Source organism: Drosophila persimilis, unplaced genomic scaffold (genome assembly GCF_003286085.1).
Source record: "Drosophila persimilis strain 14011-0111.01,24,50 unplaced genomic scaffold, DperRS2 tig00000000-arrow-pilon, whole genome shotgun sequence".
Taxonomy (NCBI): Eukaryota; Metazoa; Arthropoda; class Insecta; order Diptera; family Drosophilidae; genus Drosophila; species Drosophila persimilis.
This window is the reverse complement of record NW_020825288.1, coordinates 272,405-291,487: the sequence shown is the minus strand read 5'-3', so window position 1 is coordinate 291,487 and position 19,083 is coordinate 272,405. Positions and strand designations below refer to the sequence as shown.

Below are 19,083 nucleotides of genomic sequence, written 5' to 3'. Positions count from 1 at the left end.
AGGACAGGAGCTCATTCTCTATTGATAGTTCAGGGCGTTAACTTGAAAGTTTTCAGGCCCGTAAAAATTGTTACAATTTATGTGAATTTTTCGTAGCGTTGCTCGCGTGCTTTAAATTATTTGTGCAAGGAAATTTTTAGACTCGTGTCCCAAATTTGATTGAACAATGGCCACCGTTGAGAAGAAGGAGAATGAGCAGGAACCCAAGACGCAGGACAAGCCAGTGAAGCAGGATAGAAAGAGTTATGACCACCACCGCTGTTTGGTGACCACCAAGATGGATAGGGACAGGGCCGACTATATGAGATGCACCACCAGGCAGAACAACCGGGAGAAGGAAATGTTCCCGAAGGACACCGATGTCTGCTGCTCGACCTGCCCCCCCAAGGGACAGACTGAACCGATCTGTCCTGGGCCTGGTCAGAAAGGCAAGTCCAACAAGGACGCCATGCGGTGTTTCACGGTCAACATGGTCGTCCAGAAGCTGTACATGCCGGGCCGGGACTTCGAGTGCCAGGACAAACTGAGTATCAAGGTGGACATCTGCAAAGGGGTTGCTCCATGCCTTAAAGCAGATCGCATCAACGCGCTATGTCTGCCCCCCGAGCCGCTAAAGACCTTCCCAATGGTGGGTGAGTGTCTGGCAAAGAGTCTGGCGGAGGGCATCTCCCTCGCAGTCGTCTATATGAAAAAGGAGATAGGTACGTACTATCAGCAACCACCTTCTAATGGAAATGTTCTAAAATCAACCTCAATCTCGTAAAGGTCGAGGCTGCTATGTGCTTCCCGAGTCAGTCATCTTGCGCATGTGCAACACTGTGCAGCAAGTGGTGCACACTGCCAACGTGGAGCTCACCTGCCGTGGGTGCACCGTTGGTATGGCCACCGTGAGAATCTCTATGCAGATGCGGTGCCAAGACATGAAAGAGTAAGTAGCACTACTGACGGAACCTGAAGCCACCTAAATGCGATAGCCCCTGAACTTCAATAGAGAAATAGACAGGACCGCCTCCGGTCTATATTCGGAGAGCGATGATCTCAAGGAATGCATCGAAAAGTTTGTGGACCAGCAGGACGTCTTTTTCATGGTGGGGGACAGCTCTCAAACATTTCCATCCTCCTCCACCGACCCATGTCTAGGCTTCAGGCCCGATGACGTGGAGCAGTCCGACCACCGTTGCTCGGACCCCCGCAGCAGCCTTTCCAAGTTCCGCACCCTCAACATGCGCAACGTCAACGACGCCGGCATCCTAAACAAATGCTGTGGCCCCGAGGTGAGTATTCACCCTCTCAAATACCCTCACTTCACAACCGAAAGGCAAACTATTTCAGGGCCAGCCCATGAAGCTGGTGGACATGGCAGGACCCTACGCAGTCTATGGCTGCCCAGACGCGGACGACTCTTGCCTCACCATTGAACCTCCAAGAGGGCCCTCGGATCAGTTCTCGCCCGAACGACAGGCAGCGTACGGGGATGGCACCACCAACCGCCTGTGCCATCAAGTGTCGGTGCCGGACCTGAAGCAGACGCTTATCAGCTCGTGTCGCGTGTGCCAAGTCTGCGGGGAGGACGTATCTTGGCTGCCAAAGATTGGGGCCTGTCCATACTGCGGCTACAAGCCAGTGCCCATATTCAAGGAGAAGCCATATGACGAGGAGGCAACAGCTGAGAAAATCCTGCTGACCCATTTAGAGCAGCCTGAAGATGCAGCCTGCTTTGCTCTTGGCTCTATGAGTGGCTGCTCTGGCAGAAGTGTCGCAGAAGATGGGCCCACGTCGGAGGCGTTCGATGCCATAGTGCGGGACTACGAGCTGCTGAAAAAGAGTATTAAGAAGTCAGCTGGCGTTGATCTTTGTCCCCATACCCGCAAACAGCCGCGTTTGTCTATAGCCAAGGAAGCCGAAGACAAGCGACCGGAACTGCATCTAGCCAGTGTATTTGCAGAGCTCAAGGAGCTGTTCAAAGATAAGTCCAACGAGAGGAGTCCGAAGATCGAGGAGATTTGCGAAGAGGCTTGCAACCTCTCCAGAGTATCCAAGAAACGCCATTCCGGAAAACCTTCACACGTCAAGGATAAGGGCAAGATGTTGGAGGATTCTTGCGTAGAGCCCAAGCAACGCAAGAAACGACCCTCACGCCGAAAAATGCCCTTCAAGTCCAAGTTCTACGCAATGCTACCCAGAGAAAGAGAGGGACATGCGGCGCGCAACCATGCTCACTGCTTTGACGGGGATTCGAAGGTGCCCAGCCACATGGGATGGCTCTGGACCGCCCACCCCCTGGCCAAGAAGCCGGGGTGGCGACCGGGTGCTATCCGACGATCCATACGAGAGCTGATGCGCTACTTTCTCAAGGACTACCCCGTGGACACCATACCCGTGTCGAAGTACATGACCTACTACAATCACAAGCCGCCACCGCCGGCCGATTACGAGGAGAAGCCCGAGGACCTGGTGCAGGTGCCGACGCTGCACATCGAGAAGAAGAACGACGAGTTCATCATCACGCTGCGCCCACTCAAGGACACGGAAACACTGAAACGGTCCGCCAACCCCTACGTCAACATGAAACCCGTACAGTTCCGCATCGTAAAGAATCCATTACTGAAGGAGGTGCGGGACTTAAAGCGCTGCCTCAAGAGCATGGGATTCAGCAAGTGCTCCTGCCACAAGCCCGTTACCGAGTGCTACTGCCGCAGCTTCATCGACAAAAAGCGCCTGGTCTACCAACTCAAAAAAGAGTGCGAGCGACGCCAGATCGACAGCTGTGAAGAAGACCTCGTCCTCTCTGAAACCACCGACAGTGAGGCTGAGTATGAGTTTGGAGTCACCCCGCCGGCCGGCCTCATGCATCCTGAACGACTGAAGAAGTCGCACGTGAAGCACACTGACACACAGTACGATGAGAACGACTGGGCCATGCCCAGTATGTTCCCTCATCCTCCGAATCCCTACGTCCAATACGGCGCCTGCGTGCTCGGTGAGCGAAAGAAACGTTTCGACTGGATATACGGCAAGGGCAACGTACACCAGGAGCCCAAAAAGCCTATTATGCGCAACAAGCCAAAGACCAAGAAGAAGAAGGCACAGCCGGGTCGTCAAAAGGGTGGGTTCATCAGCGAAACACTGGACAGCTTCGCCGGCCTATCGCAGACTTACGATCAACAGGAGTATTCCAATGATTTTACCTCCCCGCTCAGCGGACACCGTATGCGTCTCTTGAACCAGGCTGCCTATCCGCCAACGGCTCCCCAAAGACTGTGGAGCGAGGGAACAGGGATGGGTAAGCGCAGTGAGAAGTTCGTTAGATTCGACACCTATCCAGTAAACTATTTCTCCGTCGGGAATCTTTCCTAGCCAGTCAAAAATGGTCACACCGTACTACATATATTCGAGCAAGTCGACAGATATTTCTAAAAACACTTATAAATTTCAGGCCCACGACATTAAATTATTATTTTCAATAAAATAACTAAATAACATCGTTCATTTGTGTCTTGTTAGTACTCTGCACAGTGTTCTTTTTATGTTGTATATATTCTATATGTTGATTCCAATTTTTGCAGGTTATACTTACCGACTTGTTCTTATCCAAACAAGAGAGTTCGGATTTTAAAGGAAGTTTCATATCAGATATACTACAAAGCATCATCACAATTAGAAATTTTACAGTGCTTTTCTGAAAAAATATCCTATACCAGCATCATCGGCGTTCAGCGTTTCAGTTTAGCACGCGGGGCCAGGAGGTCTGCCAACCCCGGTTGATTCGGGGCCTATTCGCTTTTGCATACAAATTTACGAGTTTCTTATTTCAATATAACATATGATCCGAAATTCCGTATTCGATTACCTTAAATAGGGAAGTTTTTTTCGAGCTGCTTAAATCCAAAATCAGTCTAATCTCAATGCTATTGTTAAATGCGAAAGTGGTCATTCGCCTTGCAATGATAGCACTTAATCGACTAACAAATAATATGCCGTGCCGAGCGATAATAGCACCAATTGAATAATTTTGTTTGCTTTGCCACCGGTCTACTGCCATATAACTAGTAATTATTTCGTTATTCTCTTATTCTTTGCTCTTCTTTTGATTACACTAAATTTTTTTACATTTGCGTTATGATAATTGTTGATATTGTTAATCCTTTTCAGTGCTCAGTTTTTTCATAAGATTGTTTAACCAAATTGACAAAGTCTCAATTCGTGCATAGACTCCAGGCTTTTTCTTTAATGCACATCCAATTCCCCATGACACAATGCCAATCAATTCCTCTCTCACTACTAAGGGGCCGCCAGAGTCCATATGACAGGCATCCACACCCCCATTATTTATATATCCAGCACAAATCATACGTTCCGTAACTCTATTTCCGAGTAAATTTCTACAAACTGTCTGATTGACAATTGGCACTCGGGCGAAATGTAAAACTTGTGTACTGGCACCGTCTGCAGTTGTAAAGCCCCATCCGGCAATGGTTGCAAATGAGCCATCGGCTATCTTTCTATGATTCATCCCAATAGCTTTTACCTGAAAAAGAAAACGTAAATATGTTGGAGCAGGTAGAACGCTCATACCACAAACTTTTCTGGAGTATTTCAACTCATTGACTAATCGTATTAATCCAATGTCATAATCCATTGACTTGGCAGACCATTTTTCATGGTAATGAATTGAAGCAACCGAGAATAGTTGTCCATCTGTAGGAGAACGCGTTGATCCACCAACTTTGACTTTTAGCAGGCGTCGCGGTATGCCGGCAAGGCAATGGGCCGCTGTTACAATAGTACGATTATTTACTATTGAGCCGCCACAATGGTGGTTGCCGTATAGCTGCAAGGATACTATATATGGTACGTTAAAAATATCAGTCGGATATCCGCCTACTATGCGGGGACTCTGACGATTTTCTTCAGAAGCTAAAAAAAAACGGAAGAGAATAAACAAAATGTACACCGACTTTAATTTGTACATCGTTTAACTCAGTCTTAGACAATAACCGTATTGCCCTAAAAATGAATCATATTTATACACGCTGAAATAGGCATTGGAATATAGCAGTGAAAATAATGAGCCAACAGTAATACAAGTTTGGAACATTATTTTGTAATTAAGAAAGACACTTTTCTTATCACTGAGTTTTCTTGAAAAGTATATTTCAATACTGGCACGTTGCCGATTGAGCACTTTTCTCATTAGTAATGAAGTTGCAGGCTAATTAAACATTTTCAAAAGTAAATTTAACGTAAAAGGGCAATAATATGTTGTTTCCATGAAACACACATTCTTATTTTACGTTCTGAAGTAATGATAGCACGATCACCATCTTCCGTTCTTTGTAGTCTTAATCATGGAGCACACTTTTAAGTTGTGTATGTCCATTTTGATACATTACTCTTACTTCAATAACAATCTATTGAAATCTAATGAGTAATAGCTGTTCAAAAATTATACGAGGATTAACAAAGGTTGACTGTTTTTACATTTTGACTCTATTTAACGCTCAATCAACTTTTTAACTGTATTAAGCTAATGGCCATATTTGTTTATATGTACATATATACATACATATTTATTGTTTACTCCATTTGTTATCCAAGCACGACCCGTTTCTTGAGAAAATCGGACCACAAACTGATTTGCATTTGCTTGACCCATAAATTTGGAAATCAAACACCGTTTGATGGGCTATTCTTATTTTACATACTTTGAAAGCAACGCCAGCTTGCGGAGCAGCAATCTGATGTCTTTGCCAAAAATGTGGGCTAATCAACTTTCTGAGAGCTTGTGAAATATCATTGATCTAGCCGTAAATGCTACCCGAAATATAACAAAAAAAGTCAAAATGTAGCCCACACAAATTGTATAGGCAGCTTTGGTTTAATCCGATTAAGCCTTAACGACAAGAAAATGAGAAAATAGGGAAAAAACCATTTCACATGTACAATATTAGTGAAAGTGAAAAGTATATAAAAGTAAGTAACATTTGTAAGCTTAGAAAACCCTATTACCACGTCAATTTTGTACTCGTGGGCCTGTATTTTATACGTTAACAGGTTCATACCAAAATTAATAGAGCTTGTATGGCGGAAACGTTGTTTTTGTAGGTACACATGTACATATGTACGAATGAGCATGTTATTAACAGGCGAAGAGAACAGAGAAAGAGAGAAAACAGGTGCACAGTGTTCTCGATCGTTGAAGTATGAATGTGTAGAGTTTTTGTGGAGACTTTTTACAGGTGAGATTTACCATGCTTACAATTTCTTTTCATTTGAGATTCTTTCAAGCATCCATTGCCTTAAGACTTTCTTTTGTCAGAATTCCTCTGTTTCTCTTTCCAATTTCATTCTCTTGAAAATGTTGGGTCTCCAGCTTCAAGCAGGTAGTGCGCTGCCGCATTTCTTGAAGACCAACACACCTGGCTGCGCCTTCAGAACTTCTTTATCTAATTTTTATAACAAGTCACTTGGTGGCATTGAAGATTTCAGTTCTGCGTCAACCATTGAATGGTCAAGTTCGGTTTCTTCTTTGTATCCTCTGTAAAGTGCAACTTCTTTCGAAAGTGTTTCCCTATTCTGTTGTGATTAGTGTGATAAGCTAGAGCCTGTATTACGGGATTGACTGTAAACGTGTGTAAATCGATTTTTGAACTGGTGCTTAGGTAATTTGTTATTTTGTCCATGGTATAAAACTGTTCAGATTACTGTTACTAAGCTATAAAATTTGTTGTTACTAGTTGGCCTTTTAGAGAGCAACAATGAAAAATTTCACTACTTTTCTTTTGAATCTATACATTATAAAAACTGTTGTTTATTTATTGAGAATTCCAGCTGCATATTATAGTTTTTAATGACTCCCAATGTGTCAAACACAGTAATCGTTCAAGTTAATTTCTTAAGTCTTTGGCTTGAAACAAACCGCTATGCAAGATACGCGAAGACAGCTATGTAAACCTTTGCTCTAACTGAAGAATAACTAAGAAAAATCACAAAAAAGTATTAACCGGTTTATTCGAACAGCAGCGATCAAGCTGATGGACGACTATGCAAGCATTGAAAAAAGGGATAGAATCATTCTGAATAAGTGAACTGAGATGGAGGAAAAGAAGATGTTGCAGCAACCGGTGTAGAAACGCACTAAGGCAAGGAACTCTTTAATAGTGATATAGCCTCATAGTGCCGTCAAAACATTAGCAAACATAAGGTTGAAAATACTCTTTCAGCTTGACTGGCTGCTTGTTGGACGTGAATAGGGCACGGTTGGCTTATTCGACAGACAGTGGAAAATAGTTAGCAACAAAAAGTAAACTTAAGCACTTACAGAGAGAGATTCATATATTACGCCGTGTGGCATGAAATTCTAAAGGTTTCTGTACTAGAAAAGAAGCACCCTATGTAGATGTAAACATAGTTTAGCCCTTTTTTTTAATATACGTATGTCGCCAGAAAAAATAATTATGTGACTACTAGTTCTATCTTTTAGCTACATAAATGAAAAACCAAATTTTTAATAATTTTATAAAATGGAATACGCACAAATAATTGAGTACAATAAATTCACCAGATTGAACAGTATTTTCCCCTTCTAGTGAATAATCAAATGAAATCATTAACACATTTAGAATGGTGAAAGTTTTCGGCGGTTCCTTTCAGAGTTCGGATTTCTATTGACTTTTAGCTGGTGCTGATTTTAAATTACATCATGCATCCGAAAATAAGCGAAGTGTGAATCGAAGTGAAGTCCGTCAAAGTATGGAAAGTTCTTATTTTAAAGAACATTTAAGTATAACTGAGACATACTATTTATTCAAATTATTATTTTCTATATTAATATCAGCAGCCGTGCTTGGTTTCATAGGGGGAATATCGTGTTAAACCATTTTCCATTAATAAATGGTAGATTTTGAACAAAAAATGTAGGCTATAAGTGACTAATTGTACTAATCGGATGAGATCAACGGCATAGTTAGGCAGTGCCACTTCCTTCTGGCGTCCATACCGGTTAGGTTCGAACTGATCTCCGCGGGCACTGCAACCTATACATATGTATGTATGTACATATGTCTATGCACAGCAAGACAACTTTTTGACGATAATCATTGACCTAATTCTTCTGCCGCTTTCTACAAGCTTTGTGTATATAAAAATGGTCATGGACTTGTTATAACGCAGCTTCCCGAGTGGTCATTCCTTACATGCTACATTGGCATTCCTGTACGTGTGCACCAGACCGACAAGTTAAGATTTGTTGGGCAAAAATAAAATCTAAAAATAATGCTCAAAAATCTTTCAAGCATATTATTTTTGTAAATGTAATGGGTTCTTTAGACCGCTGCGTAAACCGTAATAAGTAAATCGTTTTCTATGTAAATATAATGTACATGTATGTACATATGTATATTTGGTGAAACTACTATGGTAACTGGTCAGTTTGGGGATGGGTCCAAAGTACCGTAGCCAAGACAGGTTAGGGTGCCTGGTGGATGGTTGGCATTGGCGGTAATGCATACAATCGACTTGCAATCTTGTTGCACGCTCATTTTGCTTCGAAATGTATATTCATAAACATCCACACAGAATAACTGTTAGAATAGCGAGCCTGACGGAAAATTATAAATATGTACATATGTATGTTTTTTATACAGTTAGTATTTTAAGAGTTAGTACAATAGGTCATGCTTCAAATGCTTTTCTAATTAAAAACTCTACAAGAAATTATAATCGGACATGAAAGTATTAAATTTGTATTGTGCAATAACCTATGTACATATGTATGTCTATACATTAACACACACGCACATATGTCTAATACAAAATTTAGTGTATGAACGTAATCAAAAATGTTGTTTTGGTGCAATGTATAGATTATATACTTCAACCGAACTCTGTTCTAAACCGATATGTACTTCAGGTAGAATTAGAGTTCATGAACCCTAATAGTCTTAACAGCACAACCGTCAATCATAAACGATGGCCATTAACTTAGCAGTTGCGCAAGAATATAACTCAGCGAACCAGAAAAATATAAGCTCACACTCCCTACAATTTTAAGAATAGTTGTGAATAGTGCAATAAGGTCGTCGACGTGCCAGGTTAATATACTCGTAAGCTGCGCCGCCATAACAAATTTTGTATCCGAGATGTTGCTTTTCTGAGGGATTTCATTATTTTCGTTACGTCTTATGCCAACAAAATTAATTTAAGAAGATTGAGATAGTGCGAGCTTAGTAGACAACAATATTAACGCCCTAATAAATATATATGTAAAATGTTATATTTAACTGTCTGCTAGGAAAATACATAATATTCGCAGTAAAATAAGCATTTTGAAATACAGGTCTTTCTTTATATATACATTTTTCTTTCTGTTTTTAAACATACAATCAATCTTCTTCAAATGTTGTTTATTTTGAATATCTCTCATTGTTGCTCTCCTACTGCATATAGCGGTGTAAAACGATTTGACATACATTTTTTTTTTATGTTTTTTAAACATTCATTATTTTTGGTTACTTGCAGATAGAAGCCATATCGTTATAATGGCTAAGACGCCGCAACGCATAAATTTAATGCGTCAAATATTTCTAGCGCTCATGCTATATAGCGTTGCTACAGCGAAAGAACATTTACGAATGCGCCGATTAGCCGTAGAGTCCGTTACAGCAGCAGTACCCTCTGTTAACAAAGAAAATGTTCTTGAACAGATTGCCAATCCCACAGAAATACCAGCATCAAAGGCAAAGACTACTGAAGTAAATACTAGTAGTCATCAATTTGCTTCACAAACTGAGCCAGTTTTAATCTTAACTGGTACAGATCCAGCACATACGGCTGAAACACGCAACTCAGCTCTTGACTTGTCGGCCGCTTCAGATTTAGACTCAAAGGAAGTCGTATCCAGCTCATCTGGTTCTGAAGAGGGTGGAATTTATTATGATAATGCACCGATAGATTGTAATCCTGATCTTGTAGGCTTTGAAATTGTTACAGGGTGAGTAAAAAACTGAATTACACTTTTACAATAAGGTATTGAATGAATTATATTACTATAATTCCATAATAATTCTATTACTATAATTTCAATAGATATGTATTCTCAGCTCCTGAAAAACTTATGGATTCTTTGCCAGGCACGCTAATGCTTACTGATTGCCTGGACACGTGTAGGAAAAATAAAACTTGTCAGTCAGTTAATTACGAAACAGGACTTTGCGTGCTCTTTTCCGCCCACGCTGATCAGTTGCCAGGTAGGCAAATTCAAGCATCATATATAAACATATCATTCAGTTGCTAATATAAATTAGTACTAGCAATTCAATAATTCCTAATTGGCCTATTTTTACCTCTTTACATATTTTTACTTCTTTTAGGTGCTCTTACAAAATCACAATTTCCCGTGTTTACAATTTATGCGCAAAAATCATGCCTTTCCGTGAAACCTTGTGCTCGAGCTTGGTATGTCGATCGTGTTCAAAACTATAAGCTAAAGACGGAAGTTAAGCGTTCCGTGTCGCTGACGTCAAGGCGCGAGTGCTTTGAACTTTGTCTGAGCGAAACAGAATTCACATGCAGGTAAGAACTCTTACGATTCGAGTTTTCAGTCCACAAAAAAAAAGACTGGCGTGTGGCGTGGCTGAAACTTTAACATAACCTTATATCTGATGAATACAGTATGTATATGTACATATACATATGTATGTATGCAAGTAGCAAAAACACCCAGAGAGGAACAAAGAACTATATAAGTGCATACATATGTATATACATATGTAGATGCCATAGGAACAATCGGTCAAAGGAAAACTCGTTATGGGAAAAACTGTTTTTTTTAGAAAAAGTAACAAAACCTAATCCATTAAAAATCTGAATATCATACAGCTACTATAAGAACCATCGGCTGTAAGACATTTCTGAGAAAAATACTTTTTAATACACTATCCAACCACATAACTCAGACAAATGGAACAATTTAAGAATAGATTAATATATATAGCTTAGAAAAACCTCTTATCATTTGGTATAAATACATTTTTAAAAGATTGTTTCTAACTTTATAGATCAGCTAACTATGATCGAGTCTCTGGAACATGTGAACTGAGTGAGTTTGATCGATTAACTTTGGCTGGTTCGAACGCTTTTCAGACACAAGAAGGAAGTGACTATCTGGAAAATCACTGCATCGACGAACCAAATAAGTTGTGCGAATTTAAGCGTCTACCCGGACGTATTCTAAAAACAGTCGATTCTGTATATCAGGAAGTAAGCAGTATTGATGAGTGTCGAGAGCTTTGCCTCAATTCCCCTTATAGGTGAGGAAAATATATTGACTTTTATTTAGAATTTTTGTTAATATAGATGTTTCTACGACTAGATGTCACTCGTATGACTACAACGATACTGGGGACATGGTATGCCGCTTATCTCACCATAGTCGTGCCACTCTCGCTGATGTCCAAGAACCTTTCCTGGAGGTTCCTGAAGCCTCAACCTACGAGTTGACATCTTGCTATAACGTGACTATAGAGTGCGGTGGCGGAGATATGCTGGCTCGTATACGCACCTCGAAACTGTTTAATGGAAAAGTGTACGCCAAAGGTTCCCCTAAATCCTGCGCAATTGATGTTCAGAGCGCATTAGATTTCGAATTTCGTATGAATTACCATGACTTAGAATGTAACGTCCGCCAGAGCAGTTCGGGACGCTACATCAATGATATAATTATACAGCACCATGACATGATAGTAACGTCGTCAGACTTGGGTTTAGCATTGGCCTGTCAGTATGATCTTACAAATAAGTCTGTTAGCAATGGCGTTGACCTAGATGTGCGCGGCGATATTATGCCAGCACTTTCTGAGGAAGTCATTGTCGACTCACCAAATGTGATAATGCGTATAACCTCCCGAGATGGCTCAGATATGATGCGCTCTGCTGAAGTAGGAGATCCACTGGCGTTAAAGTTTGAAATTGTTGACGAGCAAAGTCCATATGAGATCTTTATTCGTGAGTTGGTAGCTATGGACGGCGTAGATAACTCGGAAATTACCTTGATCGACTCTAATGGATGCCCAACCGATCACTTCATCATGGGTCCCATTTATAAGGAGTCCCTTACCGGCAAGGTTTTACTCTCCAATTTCGACGCGTTTAAGTTTCCTTCAAGTGAGGTCGTTCAGTTCCGGGCACTAGTGACACCTTGCATGCCGAGCTGTGAGCCAGTCCAATGCGACCAGGAAGACACCAGCGGTGAATTTAGATCATTGGTGTCCTATGGTCGAAAGCGAAGGTCTCTTAATATAACAGGTAATTTATTGTTCAAGCTGAGTAAAGTTTGGATGAATATTCTATATATTTACTATATATGAAACCGTTTATCCTCCATAGATAATATGTCACGTACGCGTCGGGATATCGATATGTCAATGAAATCTATCCCCAGTGACATGTTGCTTGTTCAGTCAATTCAAATCACAGACAAATTCGGCTTTAAACCCAATAAGCAAGAAAGTGGCGATTATTATGATGGCAATGAAACCACATTTACAGCTAGTGAAGAAGGCCATGGATTCTGCGTGAACGCAATTGGTAAGATAATTTCTGAAATGATAACGTTTACCTATCATAATTAACTTAATTATTATTCCGCGTTTTTTCCAATCATTACTCACCTTTTTCGTCTAGGTCTCATTACAGCCGCCACAATATTTTTGCTTACTCAGCTGGCTATTATAGCCATTTGGACCTATTGCTATCAACGCCGTCAGAAGCTACAACCGTATCAACACTCTTATTAAGCCCAACCATTATTCTAATATATTTATACATAATTCTAATCAGCTTAATTATAAGTCAGCTTCAAAAGGTGCAATCTATATTTACGCAATGTTATGCTGAATATCCGCTCAGAATACCCGTCGTCCTGATATAACAACCGCTATTTGTCTTATCTAGTCAGTGCACGATTTCAGAGAAATTACAATTATTTTGTTTTGTTCGGTGGAATTCAAAATGTTGGCAATACAGCCATGGCGTAAAACATTATACTGTGTTATGTTTTATATGTTCTATCTAACAACTTCCTTACTTATAAATGAAGTTTGACTTCTGCATTGAACTTCTTTTGTGACTTTGGAAAAAATATTGTTCATATTTGTAAAACCATATGATTATACTTATTGATCGGAATCATAGTTCTATTGGAGCGCCTTATTATCTGTGTCGTATGTGAAATAGTTTAACTAAGAAATCTAATTTATTTTATATAAATAGCAAATAGCACTTTTATGTCTGATCTAAACTAATTCAACAATAATCGAATTGAAGTCTTTTATTATTATTAAAACTTAAGAACTTAAATAAAATATGATTATTAGTGTACTTTATTAAATGGGTGTTCGTTTAACCAACGTCTTTAATTTACTTTTATTGTTTTGCTTGTAGCTATCGCCTGCGATGTATATATACATACGTATAACATATACATACTCGTATGTTGGACTTTAATTTTTCTAAAAGCACCCAACAGTAAAGGGCAACTCAACATTTTCCCCGAATGTGCCTCTTATGTCGCCCAAAAAGGACGTCACTCTCAACAGAATCATCGTGCTGGTCAAAATGATGCTAAAAATGATTCGCTTTTCAATGTGGGTAGAGAGGTCCATATGTCGTGTTTATATTTTTTCCTCAACAACGTGCCATCTTCATTATGGTGTGCACCTGCAGCCTGTATGAGGGCTCAGCATTTATGTGAGTATCGTTAGCTGTAGCTGCTGGTGTGAGTCATGCAAATAAATGCACCCTCAGCACAACAGGAAACAGGCTTCGTGCAGATTTGTATCTTCATCTACGAGAGGAACATTAACATACATATGTATGTGAAAGTTTCTCCTGTCTGCTCGCCGGCTCGTCTTCTTCATAGCTTCATTCAAACATAAATACATATATAAATACATACATATACATAGTTGTATGTATGTAGCTGACTGAATTCATCTCAATTAATTTACTTAGGAATGCAACTTAAGCAAAAATGTATGTATATACAAAAAGGAGTCCTCAATAGTGTCTAAAGATTTAAAAGCAATGAAAAACTTCATGTGTTCTTGTAGTTGTTTTCCAGTACAATCTGAAGAGCCTTTAATTAAAGCATGCAAGTTAACGTACCCAATTCCATTGAGCTCTTATACGAGTTGTAAACAATCTTTGGCTTTCCAAAACGAAAACAATTTCAATCTTGGGCCTCCGCCTAATTGATTTCTAAGATGTACAATCTCAAGCGCCCCCGCCGCAATCCCAATCTTTGACACTCGCCTAAATGGAAAACCAATGTTTGCCCACACCCGGCTTCTCATAAACAATCTCACTCCCGGCTTTCTGCAGATCCTGCACTTTAGGCCTTTTACAGTTCTCTCTTTGGATGACGAAATCCAATACTCGGGATGGCGAAATCAATTGAAATGTTTATAGAAAAATGATTCCCGAAAGGGATCAACGATGCAAAGATCAGAAAGTTCAAATCAGTCTTGATCCAGCAGCGACACCGCAAAGTCTAGCTCAATATTAAGATCGCGCAATCCCTTGCCCGGAATTCCTTTGTGACCCTCTACTTAAATCTATATCAGTGAAGTTCGAAGTAAAATAAAAACTTTTTAAAAACACAATCCGCTACCGCTATTGTTTAATTGGCGCCCAACGTGGGGCGACGTTGTCTAAAAAACACCGAATGATAAAAGTGTTGCGTCGTGCCGAAACCCGAAGGACAATTAATTAATGGAATAAATCCTTCAAAATTAAAAACGCGGAGTGACTGTGTGATATAGATAAAAAAAAAGTGAGATAAAAAGGAAACAAACCGGAGCTTAGGGTGTGCAAAAACAAATACAAATACAAATACAAATACAAATACAAATACAAATACAAATACAACGCAAAATACAAATAAAACAAAAAGCTAATCAAGGCAATTCGTAAATACAAAAAAAACCAAAGAAACCCAAAGTTTTTAAAAAACAAAACCAACAAAACCGACAAAACCAAAATACAAAGAAGGTGAAACGATCAGCGAAGCCAAAGAAGGAAGACCCCCAGAAGACCCAGCTGAGCAAAGAAATTTAAGAAGGAAGACCCGTTCGAAGATCTGCCAAACTAAGAAGGACGACCCCTACCGGATATTTCGTGAGCAAGAGTTGTATTAATAAATATATAAGTTCAATTAGGATATATAAGATTATAAAAACTAACATATAAGAAAAATTAAAAGTGGATCAGCTAACTTTAGATTTTGAAAAACTAAAAATGATTAACTCTCAAGCAAGGACCGATCTCACAGCAGATCTGGTCAAACAATTGATAGCACTTCAAATTTCACAAGTACAAGAGCAAATTGTAAATTTAAAACAACAAATAGAAACTAAATCCGATCAGGTATCGGATTATCAGGCAGAAACAATAGACGAGACAATAAGAGACGACACCACATTGAAGGTAATAGAGTCCCTACCAATTTTTAATGGTGGATTAAACCAATATGTAGGATGGAGGGAAGCTGCAGAAACTGCAGTGAAGTTATATAAGAAAGGAAGTAAGCAATATTATATTGCATTAACAATTTTGAGAAACAAAATAACAGGACCAGCACATGACGCACTGACCAACCACGGGACAGTTCTAAATTTTGATGCCATACTTTCACGGCTTGACTTTGTTTACAGTGACAAGAGACCTATTTACATAATAGAACAGGAATTAAGCGTTCTCCGACAAGGGAACCTTTCAATTATAGATTTCTATAACGAGGTTAACAAGAAAATGACCTTGTTAATAAATAAGACAATAATGACTCACGGAAAGGACAGTGAGATCACCAAGGAATCAAATAAAAAAATTAGAGACAATGCCTTACGCATTTTTGTCACTGGCCTAAACGGCGGCATTGCTGAAATCCTATTTTCATTGAATCCCCCAGATTTACCGAATGCCTTAGCAAAGGTACAGGAATTGCAATCTAATAACATTCGGGCCCAATTTGCCTACCAATTCAGCGGTCCCAGAAATTCAGGGAATAATAATTTTAATACCTTAAGATTCAACCAACGACAACCTAGGACTAACAGTTCACCATTCGACCAAAAAAGGGATTTGCAGAGGAATAACATGTCTTGGGGACAACCCTATTTCTTGGGTAATAGACAACAAAATCAGGCCCCAGAACCAATGGAGGTAGACGAATCTATACAAATCCGGAACCGACAGAACAGCAATCAATTCAGGGGAAATAATAACAATAGAAACTATCGGGAGAATACTAACGGTTATTATAGGAGAAATAATAACAATTATAACAATTATAGCCAAGCCCAGCATTTTAGGGCAAACGTAGTACCGAATAATCAGTCTAACGACAATCAAGCGCAGAAACGAAAGCTAAACGAAATGTCGGAACAACCGGCTAATAAAGCAATGAGGATAAATAACATTGAGGAGGATCATTTTTTAGATCAGCCCCCGAAGTAGGTCTGCCCTACCTAAAAAGAGTAGACAAAAAAATAAACAGAGAATTAAAAGTTTTGATAGATACGGGAGCAACTTCCTGTTATATAAAAAAAGGAATTTACGACAATAAAAAAGAATTACCAATCTATAAGAAAGTTGCTACAGTGAATGGGTTTTCAATAATTAAATATTTCCATAATATAACTATTTTCAACACAAAGCAAGTGTTTTATGAAATAGATGGAATGGAGGCAGATTTACTAATAGGATTTAACCTATTAAAGAAAATCGGAGCGGTTATTGATACAGGAAAGGGGACTTTAGGTTATAAAGACAATGAGGAGAAACTAATATATGACGAGGTCCTTTCTTTAAACAAATTAACCTTTATAGAAGGAAAAACCATCCTTCCGTTGAAGGAATATATAATAAAAAAATATTTTGAAGAAGAAAAAGAAATGAAAAGCGATTCAGTAAAGGTAGAAGGAAGTTTATATAGCTTGGGATCAAAAAATCCTGAGCACGCCGACGAAGAATTATCCGTCAATAGTTTGGGATTCAAATATCCTGAACCCGCCGTCGTTGAATTATCCGACACTAAAAGTTCGAATAGTTTGGGATTAAAGAATCCTGAACACGCCGTCGTTGAATTATCCGACAATGAACAATTTAAAAGTTTGGGATGCAAAAATCCTGAACGCGCCGTCGTAGAAATATCCGACATTCAAAATTATGCAAATTCTGAATTGAAAAAAATGAAATTGTATAACACAATAACCTACAAAGAGGACAATTTAGAAAATCTCAGAGAGAAAATGGTATCTATCATCGAAGAAGACCATGCCAATATAAATTTACAGTTACCGTTCAGAACGGATATAAAAGGAGAGATTAACACTGAACACGATAGACCGGTATATGGCAAGCAGTATCCATACGCTTATTCGGTTAACGATTTCGTTAATAACGAAATAAGTAAAATGTTAGATGAAGGTATAATCAGACCTAGTAAAAGCCCATATAATTCACCGGTAATAGTAGTACCAAAGAAGGGAGTAAATGAGGACGGAACTCCTAAGCATAGATTAGTAATAGACTTTAAGAAACTTAATGAAAACACCATACCGGATAGATACCCTATGCAAGATCCTTCAGTAATCCTTGCCAATTTAGGTAAAGCGAAATATTTCTCGGCCATTGATTTAGAGTCAGGTTTCTATCAGATTTTAATGAGGGAATCAGATATTGAAAAAACATCTTTTTCCATAAATAACGGCAAATATGAATTTCTAAGAATGCCTATGGGATTGACGAACGCTCCCAGAATTTTCCAAAGGGCAATGGACGATATACTTAGAGAACAAGTTGGGAAAACTTGTCACGTTTATATGGACGATATAATAATATTTTCAAAAACTATAGAACAACATTATAAAGATCTAATTCATATAATTCAGATATTGCAAAACGCTAACATGAAAATTTCACTTGAAAAGTCTAAATTCTTTCAATTGGAAACCAAATTTCTGGGATACATTGTTTCCCAAAATATCATTAAAACAGATCCAGACAAAATCTCCACAATACAAAACTATCCAATTCCTAAAAATATCAGAGAGCTACGTAGCTTCTTAGGACTAACAGGGTATTACAGAAAATTTGTCCGAAATTATGCCACAATTGCCAAACCTTTAACAAAATATCTGAGCGGAGTAAATGGGAAAGTTTCACGAAGGGCATCCAAGAAAGCATTAATACAGCTGGATGAACCAGCAATTGGAGCATTTAATAATTTAAAGGACAGTTTAATAGCACATATTGAATTAGTACAACCAGATTACAATAAAAAATTCACATTAACCACAGATGCATCGGACATAGCAATAGGTGCGGTTTTGTCGCAAGATGGGAATCCCATAACATTTATTTCTAAAACTTTAAGTAAAACCGAGCAATTATATGCTACTAATAAAAAAGAATTATTAGCTATTGTATGGGCATTAAAAAATTTGCGAAATTATTTATACGGAGTGAGTGGAATTGAAATACATACAGATCACCAACCTTTGTCCTTTGCAATGTCGCAAAAAAATCCAAATGTTGAAATGAAACGTTGGTATTACTTCATAGAAAGTTTCACACCAAAAATCATTTATAAGCCAGGCTCAACTAACGTAGTAGCGGACGCGTTATCTCGGATTAAAATAAATCATATGACAGATAGTGATGTCGACCAGACAGAATCAGAATCAGACATAAATACTCAGCATTCAGCAGAGAGTAGTTTCGAAAACGTCATTCAAGAGACTAGCAAGCCTCTAAACCAATTTAAACAGCAGCTACTATTAGCGCAAGGGAGATTCACAGTTCATGAGTTAGTAAGAGTTTATGAAAATACCCGACATATTATTGAATTTGATACGGTTGACAATCTGCTAATCATTTTAAAAGAATTTATTCAGCCTCACTTAACCACAGGAATACACTGCACTTTAGAAGATTTATACCTTATCCAAAATAAGCTAAAGGAAAACTTCATAAATAAATTTCTCTTCACGAGAAAGTTCCTTCAAGATGTAGTAAATTCAGAAG

The 19,083-nt window shown here is 39.0% G+C and overlaps 3 protein-coding genes across 3 annotated transcripts; 2 read left to right on the top strand and 1 right to left on the bottom strand.

The window, feature by feature from the left end:
- The first annotated feature begins 56 nt into the window (after positions 1-56).
- On the top strand, positions 57-3,489 carry LOC6595050. Its single transcript, XM_026990928.1, has 4 exons — positions 57-701; positions 766-928; positions 992-1,274; positions 1,333-3,489. Exons 1-4 carry the CDS (start codon positions 167-169, stop codon positions 3,355-3,357), a joined length of 3,006 nt encoding a protein of 1,001 aa, XP_026846729.1. The 5' UTR covers positions 57-166; the 3' UTR covers positions 3,358-3,489.
- A 572-nt stretch (positions 3,490-4,061) lies between these two features.
- LOC6595051 (trypsin-1) lies at positions 4,062-4,972 on the bottom strand. Its single transcript, XM_002020538.2, has 2 exons — positions 4,583-4,972; positions 4,062-4,528 (listed from the first exon to the last, which is right to left on the bottom strand). The coding sequence occupies exons 1-2, from the start codon at positions 4,970-4,972 to the stop codon at positions 4,139-4,141; spliced, it is 780 nt and encodes a 259-aa protein (XP_002020574.1). The 3' UTR covers positions 4,062-4,138.
- Positions 4,973-6,574: 1,602 nt separating this feature from the next.
- Positions 6,575-13,060, top strand: LOC6595052. Its single transcript, XM_026990950.1, has 8 exons — positions 6,575-6,662; positions 9,520-9,991; positions 10,087-10,247; positions 10,371-10,572; positions 11,058-11,309; positions 11,372-12,303; positions 12,385-12,585; positions 12,682-13,060. Exons 2-8 carry the CDS (start codon positions 9,540-9,542, stop codon positions 12,792-12,794), a joined length of 2,313 nt encoding a protein of 770 aa, XP_026846751.1. The 5' UTR covers positions 6,575-6,662; positions 9,520-9,539; the 3' UTR covers positions 12,795-13,060.
- The last annotated feature ends 6,023 nt before the right edge of the window (positions 13,061-19,083 follow it).

What these genes read in the sequence shown, in the direction of transcription:
- LOC6595051 (XM_002020538.2), bottom strand. Translation starts at nt 4,972, where the DNA reads ATGTACAAATTAAAGTCGGTGTACATTTTGTTTATTCTCTTCCGTTTT. An exon ending in AGTTGAAATACTCCAGAAAA is followed by an intron (nt 4,529 to 4,582) that starts GTTTGTGGTATG and finishes TTTCTTTTTCAG; the next exon opens with GTAAAAGCTATTGGGATGAA.
- LOC6595050 (XM_026990928.1), top strand. Translation starts at nt 167, where the DNA reads ATGGCCACCGTTGAGAAGAAGGAGAATGAGCAGGAACCCAAGACGCAG. An exon ending in CTATATGAAAAAGGAGATAG is followed by an intron (nt 702 to 765) that starts GTACGTACTATC and finishes AATCTCGTAAAG; the next exon opens with GTCGAGGCTGCTATGTGCTT. An exon ending in ACAAATGCTGTGGCCCCGAG is followed by an intron (nt 1,275 to 1,332) that starts GTGAGTATTCAC and finishes AAACTATTTCAG; the next exon opens with GGCCAGCCCATGAAGCTGGT.
- LOC6595052 (XM_026990950.1), top strand. Translation starts at nt 9,540, where the DNA reads ATGGCTAAGACGCCGCAACGCATAAATTTAATGCGTCAAATATTTCTA. An exon ending in GAAACAGAATTCACATGCAG is followed by an intron (nt 10,573 to 11,057) that starts GTAAGAACTCTT and finishes CTAACTTTATAG; the next exon opens with ATCAGCTAACTATGATCGAG. An exon ending in ATTCTGCGTGAACGCAATTG is followed by an intron (nt 12,586 to 12,681) that starts GTAAGATAATTT and finishes TTTTTCGTCTAG; the next exon opens with GTCTCATTACAGCCGCCACA.